The sequence below is a fragment of the Prionailurus viverrinus genome, unplaced genomic scaffold, assembly GCF_022837055.1.
Source record: "Prionailurus viverrinus isolate Anna unplaced genomic scaffold, UM_Priviv_1.0 scaffold_35, whole genome shotgun sequence".
Taxonomy (NCBI): Eukaryota; Metazoa; Chordata; class Mammalia; order Carnivora; family Felidae; genus Prionailurus; species Prionailurus viverrinus.
The window spans coordinates 1878309-1895592 of record NW_025927605.1 but is presented as its reverse complement, the minus strand read 5'-3'; the positions used below and the strand labels follow the sequence as shown (position 1 = coordinate 1895592).

At 45.2% G+C, this 17284-nt stretch overlaps 1 protein-coding gene across 1 annotated transcript in view; it reads left to right on the top strand.

Moving 5' to 3' along the window:
* The window catches only part of DHX8 (DEAH-box helicase 8), a 31791-nt gene extending 14507 nt beyond the window's left edge, over window positions 1-17284 (top strand). Inside the window, exons 11-23 of the mRNA XM_047845927.1 lie at window positions 68-215; window positions 1490-1671; window positions 3188-3382; window positions 3687-3872; window positions 3999-4209; window positions 4560-4741; window positions 6845-6985; window positions 10015-10170; window positions 13572-13709; window positions 14708-14836; window positions 15017-15213; window positions 15673-15852; window positions 16576-17284. Coding sequence (XP_047701883.1) covers window positions 68-215; window positions 1490-1671; window positions 3188-3382; window positions 3687-3872; window positions 3999-4209; window positions 4560-4741; window positions 6845-6985; window positions 10015-10170; window positions 13572-13709; window positions 14708-14836; window positions 15017-15213; window positions 15673-15852; window positions 16576-16795 — 2265 coding nt within the window. The 3' untranslated portion in view covers window positions 16796-17284. The remainder of the gene's footprint in view (window positions 1-67; window positions 216-1489; window positions 1672-3187; window positions 3383-3686; window positions 3873-3998; window positions 4210-4559; window positions 4742-6844; window positions 6986-10014; window positions 10171-13571; window positions 13710-14707; window positions 14837-15016; window positions 15214-15672; window positions 15853-16575) is intronic.

The following is a 17284-nucleotide window of genomic DNA, read 5'->3' as shown; positions in this document are numbered from 1 at the left end:
CATTTTAGCTCCTGGCCATTTTGTGCTGAGATCTCACTCTGATGCTGCTTGTCTTCTGTTGCACTAGAACCCGGATGGTTCCCTCTCCCAAGCAGCAATGATGCAGAGTGCCTTAGCCAAAGAAAGGCGGGAACTCAAGCAGGCCCAGCGGGAAGCTGAGATGGATTCTATTCCCATGGGGCTCAACAAACACTGGGTTGATCCTCTGCCTGATGGTAAGACCCTGGTAGGGGTGTGTGGACTTCTGAAAAATAACCCAAGCCTTGAAGTACAAGCACTGCCAGCACATACTAAAAATTTAGCCTTAGCTTTGATTTGGGGATTTTTCCCTTTGGTTAGAGCATGTTTTTTGTGTGTTTGTTTGTTTGTTTGTTTGTTTTTGAACGTTTAAAACCAAAAATGTTTTAGTAACCCTGGTCAAATCATTAGACTGAGTTTTTCTTCTGAATAACTTAAGAATTTTTTATGCTTGGGGTGCCTGGCTGGCTCAGTCAATATAGCATAGGACTCTTGATCTCAGGGTCATGAGTTCAAGCCCTATGTTGAGCATAGAGCTTACTTAAAAAAGAAAAAGATTTTTTAAAAAGTATTTTATTGTTAAGCAATCTCCACACTCAGTGTGGGGCTCAAACGCACAACCCCAAGATCAAGAGCCATACACTCTACTAACTGAGCCAGCCAGACACCCTAAGAATTTTTTTATGCTAAAGATAATACAGCTTTGAAACTTCCATTTTTACATAATTCTTTGTGCAGTAAATGTTAAGTAACTCCTCGATACAGTCATAACAAGTACTTAGTAATATGTGTTAGGCAACTGGGGAACTGAGCCACACTTTAAAGTAAGTAGACATGATCTCTTCTCTTATGAGGCTTGCAGTTTAGTGGGGAAAATCAATTATTAATCAAACAGTTCCCAAATTACTAACTAAATCATGACTAGTGGTACGTGAAGAAGTATAGGTGGTGTAGGTCACTTCCCTGAGAAAGTTGAGACTGGAAGGATAAATAGGACTTTGTCATCGGAGGGGCTGAGGTGGGGTCAGGGGGCATGTGTTCCAGGCTGAGGAATTTTCTGGGCTTGGGGCGTGAGGTGGAAAGCAGGCCTGTGTGGCTGGACTGGAATGGTGGGGATGAGGTGGGGGGGGGGGGGGCGGGGCCCAGGACTTCTAGATGGCATTAGGAATTGGGGCTCAATTCTAAAGTCCACTCGGGAGTGTTGCCAGGTTCTAAACAGGGGAAGGGCATGATCAGAGTTGCATTACCAAAGAATTACTGAGGGTACCCTGTAGAATGGATTGGATGGGCAAGTGTAGACACCTGAGCTGACTTAGGAGGCTTTTCTAATGGAAGAGACAGGATGGTGGCTTGAACACAAGAGGTAGCAGACGGGAGGGATGAACCGGAGAAATGGGACTTGCTGACTGTTGAGGGCAGGGGCACTGAGGTAGCTTCAGGATAGTACTAAGTTGCCTGTTTTCCTTCGCAGCGGAAGGCAGACAGATCGCTGCCAATATGAGGGGTATCGGGATGATGCCCAATGACATTCCCGAGTGGAAGAAGCATGCTTTTGGGGGCAACAAAGCTTCTTATGGAAAAAAGACCCAGATGTCAATCATTGAACAGAGAGAGAGCCTGCCCATCTACAAACTGAAGGAGCAGCTGGTCCAGGTGAGATGCCCCTTTGTGTTGTATTGGTGCAGGAGTAGCGGTGTTTTCTAAAAGAAGGATGACGTGTTTGAACTGAAATTAGCTGGACAGGTATGTGTACATTTGTACATTCTCCAAAGAGAATAGAAAAAAACCCAGAACGTTTCCAAGTACTTTAAAATACATACGTGTATTAGTGTATACATTGTCTAAAGTTTATTTAAGTAATCTGAACTCACAACTCCCAGATCAAGAGTTGGATGTTTCACAGACTGAACCATCCAGGCGCCTCTACCTATTTTTTTCCCCCCAAAGAAGAAATAAACCTGTTTGAACTGGTGGCCCCTAGAGCAGTTCCAAGTGGGCAGACCAATATCTCTGGTCAGTAAGAAAAATGGGGATGCTTGACCAATGATCCCATATGGGCAAGACTTTGCTTTAGGTAGTTATTTCCATTTTTTTGGAGATTGGATTTTAAGACAACCAAACTTTCCCCAGGCAACTGAGTTTACTAGTTCACAGTGAATCCTTTCAGTGCTATCTCAGACGTACGCAAGCAAGTACAAGTACATATGTACATGCATTCATAGACATTATATGTTTTATGTGTATTGTATGTTTCTAGATGGCAGGCAGCATATTACACATATACTCTGCATCTTGTTTTTCCCCTTAATGACACAGCTCAGAAATTGTTCCTTTTTTTGTGTGTGTGTGGTGGTTTGTTATGTGGATGTGCTCTGGCTTATTTAACTAGTCCTTATTTAACTAGTCCTGTATTAATAGACATATAGGTTGATGGCAATCCTTTGCTGTTATAAACGGTGTAGAAATAAGATGACTTTTGGGGTATGGAGATTTGGCAGTGGAAAGGAACACGTTATATGCCTATTTTATTTACTGTTGAATTCTTTAACCATGTGGATGTAGTACTTAAAAAAAATATGTACAATCAGAGATACCTGGGTGGTAGCTTATGCTTTTAGCATTGCCTTTATGTTTTTATAAATTTAAGAAAATGAATAAGGGGCGCCTGGGTGGCTCAGTCGGTTGAGCGTCCGACTTCAGCTCAGGTCATGATCTCACACTCCGTGAGTTCGAGCCCCACATCGGGCTCTGTGCTGACAGCTCAGAGCCTGGAGCCTGCTTCAGATTCTGTGTCTCCCCCTCTCTCTGCCCCTCCCCTGCTCATGCTCTCTCTCTCTCTCTCAAAAATAAATAAAAACATTAAAAAAAAATTAAAAAGAAAGCGAATAAAATTTTTAAAAAATAGAATTGAGTCATTTAAAGAATACCCATAAAGTTTCAAGTTTTTAAGTTATACATGCAGTTAAAATAAGAAAGAGCCTTGCCCATAGAAAACCACCATTAATATTTTTTATGTGTGATTAAAAATAATTTTAACTCCGTAATCTCACCATATGTATATTATCGATCCCCCTTTTCTTCTTTAGTGTTGGAACATAAATATTATTTTCCTCCAGAGTAATGTGGGAGATTTTAATGACTGTATTTATTTATATTCTGTTAATTTCAGGCTGTTCATGACAATCAAATCCTGATTGTTATTGGAGAGACAGGATCTGGGAAGACAACGCAGATCACCCAATACCTGGCAGAGGCAGGCTACACTTCCCGGGGCAAGATTGGATGTACCCAGCCCCGAAGAGTAGCAGCCATGTCGGTGGCCAAAAGAGTGTCGGAGGAGTTTGGTTGTTGCTTAGGCCAGGAGGTAAATGGGTACTGAAGTTGTTTTGGAAATGCCTAAAGAAAGTGTGGAAAGGCCCACATCTCCACCTATAAAATGGGAATAGTACTACCTTTCTTCAGGTTTCTCCTGAGGGGGAGAGGGTTGTCGTCATTGATGTGTTCAGGGTCAAGTCCAAGGCAGATTTTACTAAGAGGAAGTCACTGCACATCTTGCTCAGATTCTTACCTAAGATTTCAGGTAACAGTCTAACTGGGCTGCAGTCTTGGTTGGGAATTGCAGAAAGGAGAGATTTGTGTCTAGGTTTTCAGCTTTGGTTCTGCTTTAGGTGGGCTACACCATTCGGTTTGAGGACTGCACCAGCCCAGAAACAGTCATCAAGTACATGACAGATGGGATGTTGCTCCGAGAGTGCCTGATTGATCCGGACCTCACACAGTATGCAATCATCATGCTGGATGAGGCGCACGAGAGAACAATTCACACTGACGTGCTCTTTGGATTGTTGAAGAAGGTAACTAGGTGCTCTTTGGCGACCCTTCTTGTACCTGTTGGGGACTGAATCCTGGGAATTGGATTTGAGTACCTGTGCCTTACTGGTTAGTCCTTCTTAGTGAAGCCACACTGCACTTCTCTTTAGACGGTTCAGAAACGGCAGGACATGAAGCTGATTGTCACCTCAGCCACATTGGATGCAGTGAAGTTTTCTCAGTACTTCTATGAAGCTCCCATCTTCACCATCCCAGGTCGAACATATCCAGTGGAAATACTGTACACAAAGGAACCGGAGACAGATTATCTAGATGCCAGCTTGATCACTGTCATGCAGATCCACTTAACAGAACCACCAGGTAGGAGGAAAGAGAATTTTTTTCCTCCTGGGCCAAAAGTCCTAATGCAGGTAGCTTTTTTTCTCATCTTTTAAAAAATGTCTTTTAAATATTGGTCTCTCTGCAAGCCCAAGTCTTGCATGTTTGAAGTGGTGGTAAAGGTCTAAACAATAATGTGAAACCTGGACACAAATTTTAAAAAATGAAAAATGAGAAAAAATGAAAACCCAGAATAAACACGGACAGATGAAAACCTCTTGGTTTCTTAGAGGTCAGAATAGGAGCGTGTTTTCCATCATTGGGCGTTCTTTTAATGTCACCGTGGCTTTCGTGTGGAACATACACACAGGAAGTAAACGTTCTCTTCTTAGGTGACATCCTCGTCTTCCTGACTGGTCAGGAGGAGATCGATACCGCGTGCGAGATCCTGTACGAGAGAATGAAATCCCTGGGACCGGATGTCCCGGAGCTGATCATCCTGCCCGTGTACTCTGCTCTCCCCAGTGAGATGCAGACCCGAATCTTTGACCCGGCCCCACCTGGCAGCAGAAAGGTAACGCTGGGCAGACGGGAAGCGCCCGCATGCTCTGAAACCACGTGGGGTGTGCACCTGGCCCTGATGGGGATTGCTTCGGGTGTATGCGAGCCTTGTTTTTTTATGTCTTAGAAAATAGTCCGACCAATCTGTTAAGGAATGAGGATCTTATATGCGGCCCCTGCTCCTCTTCCTCTCCTTCATTCAGCAAGTATCTTTGAAGCGTCTGTCAGGCTTTGGGGTACACGCCGGGGCGGGAGGCCAGGCCTCTATCTGCCATGGGGCATCTACTGAGAGACAGGCCTTTAACATATGGTGTGAAAGAGCTGCTGGGGCTCTGTGTACCCAGAGGGGGAGCCCCTGACCCAGAATTCTTAGAAGAGGTGAGGATCTAAGCTAGTCCTGAAGAGCACGTGGCTGCTTACATAGGCAAGAAGGACAGCAGGACACGAGAGGACAGCCTGTGGTAGCCCAGGGGCAAGAGCGTGCAGAGCCTTTCAGGGGCTGCGTAGTTCGTAGTTCATGGCTGGAGCTAACTGCTGTGCACGTGAGACGGGAGAGAGGAGGCAGATGGACTTTTTCAAATAACAGTTTTACTAAGATAGATATAAATACAATTCACCTCTTTAAAACAGAATTCAGTGACTTTTAGTATATTCACAGAATTGTTTGACCATTAATTACCATTAATAGTAATTAACCATTAATTAGTACAGTTGATTTTAGAATAATTTCATGACCTCCAGAAGAAACCCTGTACCCTTTAACAGTCACCGCTTCCCTCCCCCCCCCCCCCCCCCCGCCATTCCCCCTTCTGCTCAGCCCCTGGAAACCACTAATCTATTTTCTGGAGTTGCTTATTCTGGACACTTCATATAAATGCAATAATGTAATATGTGATCCTTGGTGACTGGCTTCTTTCACTCAGCATATTTTCAAGCTCCATCCATGATGTTGCATGTGTCAGGACTTCATTTTTTTTTTTTTTTTTTTTGCCGAATAATATTCTGTCATAGAATGATATTCTACATCCACAGAGTGGATGTACCACATTTTGTTTACCCGTTCCTCAGCTGTTGGACATTTGGGTTGTTTCCACATTTTAGGTATTGTGAACAATGCTGCTAGGAGCATTTGTTTACAAGTTTCTGTGCAGGCATATGTTTTCACTTCTCTTGAGTATATTCCTAGGAATGGAAGACAGATGGATTTGAATAACATTGAAGAGTTAGAGTGGACAAGACCTAGTGGGTGCCTGGAGGTGTAGGGGTGAAGGGCGGGGAGAAGTCAAGAATGATTCCCAGCTTTCTGGCTTGGACAGCTGGACGGGAGATGGTGCTGAGGAGGGAAAGACGGAGGAGGAGCAGGTTTGGGGGGGGGTGCGGAAAGACAGTGATTTCTCCTCTGTTCTGTTGGTGATGATTGGACTTCTTTGGAAGAGGGCTCTGCAGCTATGTGGCAGGTGGAAGCCTTTCAGGGCCAGTGAGATGCTGGCATGACGTGGGATGTTCTGGTGCTTCCTTGCAATGATTTTTCCAAGCAATTGTGGTTTATTAGCTGAACCTCTGTGGAAGAACAGTGGCAGTGCCAAGCCGAGACCAATAATCTTCTAGATCACGCGTACTGCTGCATACACACAAACCGTGAAATTCCTCTGCCGCCTCGTTCATTTTATGATCAGGGAAAAAAAAAATCTCTCTCTTGTTCCACATACACAAACAGCCCATTTTGTAGTCCAGATGTCCCCACGGGGGAAGAAAAATCTCATTTTGCACTGGCACATGTGATGCCAGGAAATCTCTGCTTTCCCAGGGTGCGAGAAAATTAAAATTGTAGTAATCAACATTGGATCTAGAAAATGAGATATGTAGCCATTTGCACCAAATGAAATTGGCTTTCATTGGCTTTTGCTTTCTCCTCTTCCACTTCTCCTCTCAGGTACCACCCCGTCCCCAACTTGACCCTTAAGATGAAGCCAAACGGAATAAGTGCCAGCTAGTCACCTAGAGAGGGAGATCGCTGCACAGTCCTTCAGGAAGATGTCTGGGGTCAGACGTCCTGTGTCACACCTCAGGGCTGAGTCTGGGCAGCTCACTCCAGCTGTGTCTCTCTTGTCTGCAGGTCGTGATTGCCACCAACATCGCAGAGACCTCGCTGACCATTGACGGCATCTACTATGTGGTGGACCCTGGGTTTGTGAAGCAGAAAGTTTACAATTCCAAGACTGGCATCGACCAGCTCGTGGTCACTCCAATCTCTCAGGTATGGCAGCGTCTACCCACAGTGGTCCTGAAAATCCTCTTTGAGGCTTCTCTGAAAATTTTTTATGATTTTGTATTTTGAACTTCATTGTTTTCAAAGATGAACCTTTAAGGTACTAGGGGCTTTTGTGAGATAAGGGACGTTTTTGTGTTGTTTGTGTTTAATCTTCAGGGTAGTGTTTTGATATTAAAAAGCCTCGTCAAATGTGAAATTAAAAAAAAAGTTTAACCTAGCACTCTAGATTATAAAAATATAAAAGAACGTATTTTTAAAAATACCGTGCTTAGCCGCAGACTGAGATAGTAATAATGCATGAGACGTTAATGTGTTTCTTTGGTTATTATGGAATCATTTCCTACTCAAATTGTTTTTAAAAATGAATAACCTGGTCCGCCTTTTTGAGGGCATTTTGGCTACAGCGTATCCAACATTGAAAAGTTCATTCTTTGGACAAAAGAGTTCCACTTCCAGGAGTACATCTCAAAGTTTAGTAGTGACTGAGCACATGTCTGAGTAAGGGAAAAGGATGTTCACTGAAGCATTATTTATATGAAAGGAAACCTGGGAAAATTCTAGCTGAACTCCAAAAGGAAAGTCGTTGAATAAAAGATGGTATATCCACGCCATAGAATGTTGTGTGGCGTTAACAGGGTGGTGCGCATCTATGTTTAATGACATCAGCATATAATTGTGATATGTTTTTTGAAAACAGTGAGCTGAAACATAGCATGAGCAGTGGAATCCAACTTTTGTTTAAAAATAAATAGCGCATGCGGGTATACAGTGTGCATGAGCGTGCCTGGGACTGAAAGCACGTGGTCAACACGGTCGTCGGGGTTATCTGTCGGTGGAGCTGCTGGTTACCGTGTTGAGGGGGGTGAAATGCATTGTTTTTCTTTATGCTTCTACGTATTTTCTTAATATTTTATAAGAGGCACGTATGATTTTCGTCATCCATAAAAATCATAAGGCTATTTTCACTTTGAGCTTAAGGTAATAGTAGCTACCACTTGTAGAGTACTTAGTAAGTGCCAGGCGCGAGGTACTTGTACATACACGAACTCATTGCATTCTCGCATCCATCCTCGGTGGTAGGTGGTGTTATTACCCTCATTTCACAGATGAGCATGAGGCACAGAGGGGTTAAGTGACTTGCCTAAGGTCACACAGCTGGGGGGAGCCAGGATTGGAACCGGGATAGTCTGGCCCCTGCGTGGTGGGTGCAACTCGCAGTGATTGAGAAATTAGCTGTACTTGGCCTCTCTGATTTGGAGAGACATCTGTAGAATGCTGTGGAGTCCGCCAGTGTGTGCCATTGCTGCCTGCCTTGGTGTGGTTAGAGACTTCTACTGTATCCTTTGGTTTGGGGCTGGCATAGGAATTTGTAAAATCCTGATAACCATTTTTTTGGTTTTGTTTTGTTTTGTTTTGTTTTGAAAGTTCACTTATTTTGAGGGCGGGGGAAGGGCAGAGCGAGAGAAGGAGAGAGAGAGAATCCCAAGCAAGCTCTGCACTGTCAGTGCAGAGCCTGATGAAGGGCCCAAACTCATGAACTGTGAGATCATGACCTGAGCCAAAATCCAAAGTTGGATGCTTAACCACCCAGGTGCCCCAATCCCGATACCGTTTGTCGTAAGACAGATGGTTTTGTCAGCAAATAGCCCTCTTCAGATTGCTATTCACTGTTTCCTAGCAACCTGTGGTTATTTTTTATTTTTTGTAATTTTTTTTTAATGTTTATTCATTTTTGAGAGACATAGAGCAGGAGCAGGGGAGGGGCAGAGAGAGAGGGAAACACAGAATCTGAAGCAGGCTTCAGGCTGTGAGCTGTCAGCACAGAGCCCAACGCGGGGCTCGAGCCCACGAATCGTGAGATTATGGCCTGAGCTGAAGTTGGATGCTTAACTGACTGAGTCACCCAGGTGCCCCTACCTGTATATCTTTTTAATTTAAAAATTAGTGCTCCTTTCCCTTAAATAGTGCGGAGAAGTATTACATTATTTGGGGGAAATAGGAGAAAAATCTTTAAATTATCCATAATCCTACTACCACCAACTGTCATCATTTTGATGTTTTTCTTGCCCATCTTTTTTATTTTTATTTTTTTTACCTTTATTCATTTTTGAGAGACAGAGAAAGACAGAGCACAAACGGGGGAGGGGCAGAGAGAGAAGGAGACACAGAATCTGACGCAGGCTCCAGGCTCCAAGCCGTCGGCACAGAGCCCGATGGCGGGGCTCGAACTCACCAACCGCGAGATCATGACCTGAGCCAAAGTCAGACGCTCAACCGACTGAGCCACCCAGGCGCCCCTTGCTCGTCTTTTTTTATGTTTGTTGCTTGTTTGCAAGTCTAGTAGCCTACTAAGTGTGCAGTTTTGTGCATTTTTTGTTTGAATATTTAATTTTCTTCATTATTAAGGTATAAAACATGTTCAACATCAGATATTTGCGAAAGTATAGAAAATAGAACCTGTCTGCAAGCCTACCATCAGAGTTAGCCTCAGTTTTAGGGCAATTTTTTCCTTTTGCTAGTTTTTTTTTTTTTTAATACAAAATTAGTATTATTTTATAACTTGCTTTTTCACTTATATGCATGAACATTTCCTTCTGTCATTGAGAGTCCCAACCTGATTTTTAAAATGGCTACAAGAGTCATCATTGTTATGGTTAACATTACATTTCTTTAGTTCATTTACATTTTTGGCCACAAGTGTGGGGATGGTGTTTTTCATGTTACGCTTTTTCTATTGTGCCACACTATTTTGAATGTGTATTTCTGGGATCTTTATATTTCTTCCATTCGCATTGCTTGTATTTGCCTCACTTGAACAAACTTTCCTGAAATGCTGAGTTTTAGGGAATGATAAGAGCATTGATAGTCTCGGAAATGGTCCTAAAGGAAGTGAAAAACCCCACTTCGGATTTTTGCCGGTTGCTAAGTGTCCCCCGCCCTTTAGCAGATTTCCTGGGTAAAGCCGTTCAGCAACGTTTTACAGATATGTTACTTTTATATGCCCGCCCCTCTAGGCTCAGGCAAAGCAGCGAGCTGGCAGAGCCGGGAGAACGGGCCCAGGGAAGTGTTACAGGCTGTACACAGAACGTGCCTACCGAGATGAAATGCTGACCACCAATGTGCCGGAAATCCAGAGGACCAACCTGGCGAGCACAGTGCTCTCTCTCAAGGTAGAAATCACTGTCTTGTTAGAATGGGTTGGTGGAATAGTCCAATCCTACGTCCATAGTAAATGAATGTCAGTTTTACGAACCTCGTTAAATACTTTAGTAACCTCCTGGAACCAGTCCCTTTGAAAGGAATGCAAACGGCTGTGATAACAGCCTCTCCACTGTGGGTCTGGGGCTAAGTTGCCATGTCTGCTGTGAGCACACGGTTTTTTCTTACCTTAACAACCAGCAGGATACTTGGTTATAAAAGATTTTAGTTAGCGTTTTCTAAAAGGATATTAGAAAAATCTAATTAGTGCCAAACTGTGGACAGGCACACTTCCTTCAACCCTCGTCCAATTCTCTTCTTTTAGAATGGCAGCAGAACTCCCCGTCCAAAAACTTTGCAAGGGAACTGTCAGTACAGGTTTCAGACTGACCCTCTGGGAGCTTGGTTTTCATTCTGAATCATTGCTCTTCCTCTCTGAGTCCCCAGCGAGGACCCTCATTTTCTTTTGGCAGGGGGAGCTGCATGAATAATTTCCCAGATGATGGCATCCCCACCCCCTGACACTGATGCTGCCCTGGGGCCCTGGCACTCTACTGGTGCAGAGTGCTCTGTTGTAATTTATTATTCATTTGGTATAAGAGAGACTAAACCAGAGCTTCAGGAAAAAACCCCGGTTCGGTCTCTGGAGTGAGAACAGAGCGGCATCTGTGGCTCAAACTTCTGCTCCGAGCTCTGAGTCCTTGGCAAATTTATCTGCTCAGCCCTCTGTTCTACATTCTCCTTTCCAAAAGTGAGCTATTAATAGTATCTGTTGTGAAAATAAAAGATAATACAGGTAAAGGCCCTTGGCATAGTGCTTACTGATTGCTAGCATAATTCCTTGTAGTTGTTATTCATACAATAAGCATTTATTGAACACCTGCTGTGTTTATGGTCACAGTCACGTTAGGGGAGAGAAACAGAAGGCTTAGGTCCTACCACATCCCCCTTATATACCCTGGGATAATGCATCATTCATTTGTTTCTTTGATTCATCAGATTAGCTAACAAATGTATTGAATGCCTACTCTGCAAGGCACGCCGATTGCACTGTTATTGTGGTTTTGTGTCTGTGTTTTCCATTGTGAACTCTTCGAGAACTGGGACCATACCTTAGTCATCCTCATAGCCTGACAGGGTATGAGGCACTTCCTGGATGCACAGTAGTAATTATGTATGCAAGAGACAGGAGAAGCTGGTGTGCTGTTTTTTTTTTTCTTTTTTAAATTGTGGTAAAATACACAGCACATTACCCTTTTAACCTTTTTAAGATATACAGTTCAATGGCGTTCAGTACATTCACAGTGCTGTGCAACCATCACCACTGTCCGTTCCCAGGACTTTTTCTTCATTCCAGACAGAGACTTTGTATCCCGTAAACTAAACCATCCCTTCTTTGCTCCCTCCAGCCCCTGGTAACCATTATTCCACTTTCTGGTCTCTGTGAACTTAATTTCCATGTAAATGGAATCATGCAGTATTTGTCCTTTTGTGTCTGGGCTATTTTGCTTAGCATAGTGTTTTCAAGGTTCATTATGTTGGAGCATGTGTTAGAATTTCATTCCTTTTTAAGGGTGAATACTATTCCATCGTGTATGTCTTGTTTATCCATTCATCTGTTGATGGATATTTGGGTGGTTTCTACCTTTTGGCTATTGTGAATAGTACTGCTGTGAAAATTAGCGTACAAGTGTCTGCTTGTGTCCCTCCTTTCTTCTGGGCATATCTAGAAGTGGGAGTTGCTGGATCATACGGTGATCCTATGTTTAACTTACTGAGAAATCATCAAACTGTTTTTCACAGCGGCAGCACCGTTTTTGCGTTGTCACTGGCAATGTATGAGGGTCCTGATTTTTCTACATCCTTGCCAACACTTGTTCTGTTCTTTTCCCGATTCTAGCCATCCTAGTGGGTGTGAAATGGCATCTCGTTGTGCTTTTGATTTGCATTTCCCTAATTACCAGTTATGTCGAGCATATTTTCATGTGCTTTTTGGCCATTTTTGTAACCTCTGTGGGGAAATGTCTCTTCAAATCCTTTGCCCCCCCCCCCTTTTTTTTGAAAATCATCTTCCAGTAACTTTAGGGGGAAAAATACATGTATATATATGTGTGTGTGTGTGTGTATGTATGTGTGTGTGTGTGTGTGTGTGTGTGTGTGTGTGTATGTATGTATGTGTATGTTTGTGTGTGTTTATATATATTATATATTTTTTTAAGTTTAGTTAATTTTTTTATTTTTTTCAACGTTTATTTATTTTTGGGACAGAGAGAGACAGAGCATGAACGGGGGAGGGGCAGAGAGAGAGGGAGACACAGAATCGGAAACAGGCCCCAGGCTCTGAGCCATCAGCCCAGAGCCCGACGCGGGGCTCGAACTCACGGACCGCGAGATCGTGACCTGGCTGAAGTCGGACGCTTAACCGACTGCGCCACCCAGGCGCCCCAAGTTTAGTTAATTTTGAGAGAGCACGTGAGCAAGGGAGGGTCAGAGAGAAAGAGAGAGAGAATCCCAGACAGTCTCCACACTATCAGCACATAGCCCGACATGGGGCTCGAACTCACAAACTGTGAGATCATGCCTTGAGCCGAAGTCAAGAGTCAGATCCTTAACTGACTGAGCCGCCCAGGTGCCCCTGCCCATTTGTAAGTTGTCTTCTTTTTGTCGTTGAGTTGTATTTACATTTACTTTGAAGGAGTGGTTTTTATTTTTATTTTATTTTATTTTTAAGTTTTTATATTTAGAGAGAATGACAGAGCACGTATGTGTGTATAGGCGCGAGTGGGAGAGGGGCGGAAAGAGAGAGGGAGAGAGAGAATCCCAAGCAGGCCCCACGCTGTCAGTGCAGAGCCTGATGTGGGGCTCAGTCCCACGAGCTGTGAGATCATGATCTGAGCCAAGATCAAGAGACGGACGCTTAACCAACTGAACCACCCAGGCGCCCTGAAGAAGTGGTTTTAAAAGTCTCCCGAGAGGAGCGCCTGAGTGGCTCAGTCGGTTAAGTGTCTGACTGTGGCTTAGGTCACGATCTCACAGTTTGTGAGTTCAAGCCCCGTGTTGGGCTCTGTGCTGACAACTCAGAGCCTGGAGTTGCTTCAGATTCTGTGTCTCCCTCTCTTTCTGCCCCTCTGCCACTCGTGCTCTCTCTCAAAAACAAATAAACATTAAAAAAAAAAAAGTTTCCTGAGAACATATACGCTTTCTATCGGTCTGAGTTTTATGTGGTTCAGCCGTGGGGGTGACTGCTAATCTTGAGGATGACTTCCTACTTGCAATAGAAGAAACTGGAAAGAAGTAGACAAGTACTCTCCTTCCACGTTAACACTGGCAGGGCTGACCCTCCCATCACACACTTTCTTTCCTTCTTTTCTAGGCCATGGGCATCAATGACCTGCTGTCCTTTGACTTCATGGATGCCCCTCCGATGGAAACCTTGATCACAGCCATGGAGCAACTGTACACACTGGGGGCCTTGGATGATGAGGGCCTGCTTACTCGCCTGGGCCGCAGGGTAGGAGACAGACTTAACTTCTGGTCCTTCTAGGGAGATTCCCTGGCCAGCCTTCCATACTCTTTATTCTGTGCAAAATCAAACTCTGGGGCCCTGGATAAACTTTGAGGAGAATTCCAGATGCCCATTTTTAAATTGGATTTTCCACTGTTACTTAAAACTATTTCTTCTTTACAGAAAAAGGAATTCTATCCACAGTTTTACTTCAGGATGTATATATATGTATATATATATATTTTTTTTTTTTTTTTAATTTTTTTTTCAACGTTTATTTTTGGGACAGAGAGAGACAGAGCATGAACGGGGGAGGGGCAGAGAGAGAGGGAGACACAGAATCGGAAACAGACTCCAGGCTCTGAGCCATCAGCCCAGAGCCCGACGCGGGGCTCGAACTCACGGACCGCGAGATCGTGACCTGAGCTGAAGTCGGCCGCTTAACCGACTGAGCCACCCAGGCGCCCCTATGTATATATTTTTAAAATTAAAACAATTTGCTTTTATTTTGGGGGAGGAGTGTATGTGCATGCATGCGAGTGGGAAGAGGGGAAGAAGGAGAGAGAGAGAGAGAGAGAGAGAGAGAGAGAGAGAGAGAGAGAAAATCTTAAGCAGGCCCCATGCTCAGTGCAGAGGCCAACACAGGGCTTGATCCCATAACTGTGGCATCATAACCTGAACTGAAGTCAAGAGTTGGAGGCTCAACCGACTAAGCCACCCAGGTACCCCTCTTCGGGATATGTTATCGAGTCTAAATTTTAAAAGATGTCTGCAAAATTCCCGTCTGTCCCGACAGTAGTTATGTCTTTGGTCACATACATTTCGTTGAGGTTTATTTGGGAAATTAAAAAACAACATTCTTCTGATAGAGAGAGGCAACTCACATCATCATGCTTGAGTCAATGTCCTGTGGTCTGTTGCCCACTCGGACCATCAGTGTCTGATGCCGGCAAGTACTGACGGGTTTTCCCCAGGGCAACTGTAGTTTCTTCTTCCCCCTCTAGATGGCAGAATTCCCTCTGGAGCCAATGCTGTGCAAAATGCTGATCATGTCTGTGCATCTGGGCTGCAGTGAGGAAATGCTGACCATTGTGTCCATGCTGTCTGTGCAGAATGTCTTCTACAGGCCCAAGGTAGGGAGTTCAGACTCAAATTCAGGTAGGGGTGTGGCGAAGTTGGGTAAAATCAGCCTGTTGCCACTGAAGTGCTCACAGTGGACACTTGAGAGGGTCACATAGGGCTCCCTGGAACTGCTGGGTGATTACTTAGTAGCTGTTGGACAGAAAACGATCCTCTATCCCACTTCTTGGCAGGATAAACAAGCCCTTGCAGATCAAAAGAAAGCTAAATTCCACCAGACCGAAGGGGACCACCTCACCCTGCTGGCTGTGTACAACTCCTGGAAGAACAACAAGTTCTCCAACCCCTGGTGCTATGAGAACTTCATCCAGGCTCGTTCGCTGCGTCGGGCCCAGGATATTCGCAAGCAGATGTTAGGCATAATGGACAGGTACCATCTGGCGACTTTTCCCCATGTGTGAATTCAACCTGCTTGACCGTCATGTCTGTTGATCTCTAAATGCACCCGAGAGAAGTTACAGGCTCCTCACATAAGCTTTTTCCTCCAGCTTTTCCATCTTTGTTATACCTCTCTCCAAGCAAGGGTGCAGCTGAGAATCACTTCAGAAAGTTCCTAAGAGGTTGACTTATTAGTTGTTGAAAAATGCTTAGTTTACAGGCCTCTGGGACATTACTGGTAGAGTTGAATAAGATCTCTGGCTCTTACTGTATCCATCTTGCCCACTGTGGAGCTGTGCCTGTGGTACCTTTAGGTACCTCTTCCAGAGGGGAACCCCAGGCTCTGGGGACCCACGGTGGGGGTGTTGGGCACCATCATTCTGGAAGACAGAACCTCTGAATGCAAGCTAGTCTCCCATCTTTATCTTCCCTTGATTTATTGCCCTGCTAGACACAAGCTGGATGTGGTCTCCTGTGGCAAGTCCACAGTCCGAGTGCAAAAGGCCATCTGCAGTGGATTCTTCCGGAATGCTGCCAAGAAAGACCCTCAGGAGGGCTACCGGACACTGATTGACCAACAGGTGGTCTACATCCACCCTTCCAGTGCTCTCTTCAATAGACAGCCAGAATGGTAGGTGGGCAGGGGCAGGGCCAGGGTCTGGGGGCAGTTGTGGACAGAAAGAACCTGTAAATTCTACTGCCATTTTACATTTAGGTGTTCACCCAACCCAGCACATTCTCCTCCGACATTGCTTCTGTTTCTAGAACAGTGGAAGCCTGAAGTAGGCACAGTATCCGGCCTGTTAAAGAGAAATAAAATCATAGGGGTGAGAGGGAAGGCGGATTTTAGAGATTGTCTAATGAGGTGGTTTAAACAAGTTTTTTACGTAACATTTTTAAAAAACTGGACTCTTACCCACCCTAATATCAAACTGATAAGAAACCGCGGTGCTGCCTTGCAGGGAGGATCAGAGATGCAGAGCCTTGCTGCCCAGTCCCTGTGGCAGCCCCCGAGGCTCCTCTTCAGGGCCCCAGAGTCTGTGTAGACAGCCTGAAAAACCACCCTCACGCTCCACAGAGCAGGGAACCAGGTCCAGAGAAGGGCTGTGTTTGGCTTCGTGTCACTTAACCAGTTAGGGCCGGAGCCTCCTGACAGCCTTCTCGTGGGTAGAGGTGTGCAGGCTCCTCAGTACTGGGGTGTGGCTGTCGTAAACAGAGACTGCAGTCCCCTGAGGGTTCAGGCAAGGGAGTTAAGAGGGTAAAACTCAAGCTCAGCTGAGGCCCACAGGGGACCACGGTGACTGGAGTGGAGCCTGGATGGGAGGCTTGAGCCTGATCTCTGTGCCCCACTCAGGGTGGTGTATCACGAGCTGGTACTGACCACGAAGGAGTACATGCGTGAGGTCACCACTATCGACCCCAGGTGGCTTGTGGAATTTGCTCCAGCCTTCTTCAAGGTCTCCGACCCGACCAAGCTAAGCAAGCAGAAGAAGCAGCAGCGTCTTGAACCCTTGTACAACCGCTACGAGGAACCCAACGCTTGGAGAATATCCCGGGCCTTCCGACGGCGCTGAGAGGTGACACTTCTCTGTCTGCCTCTCCTGCAGTGGGGGCCCAGGGCTTGGACTCCCTTTTATTGATGAAAAGCTGGTCCTGAGGATGCAGCCGTCCAGTGACTGGATATCTTCACTGGGCATATTCTAAACTTGATTCTTATTTCTTCCCTGGTGGTCAAAATAGAAACAGGGATTTACGCCTGGTTTGACCAGAGCCCCCAGCCCTGACCACCTCAAGGCACTGTGGCCAGCCGGGGCTCGCAGCCAGTATGGGAGTACATGGCATCATCTCCACAAAATGGGCAACTCGTGGAGCCCTAGGATGGGAAAACGGAGTTGCGAGCATCTGACGCCCAGACGTAGCGAGGGCCCTGACGCCCGAGCTGGGACTCTGGAGGAAGGGGCCGCGGAGCTCGCTGACAGTGTTGGCCCCACTTCTGCCCCTGCCCAGCCCCTGTACTTTTGCTTAACCTCTTGGAAATATTTATTTTCTTAAGGAAACATAAA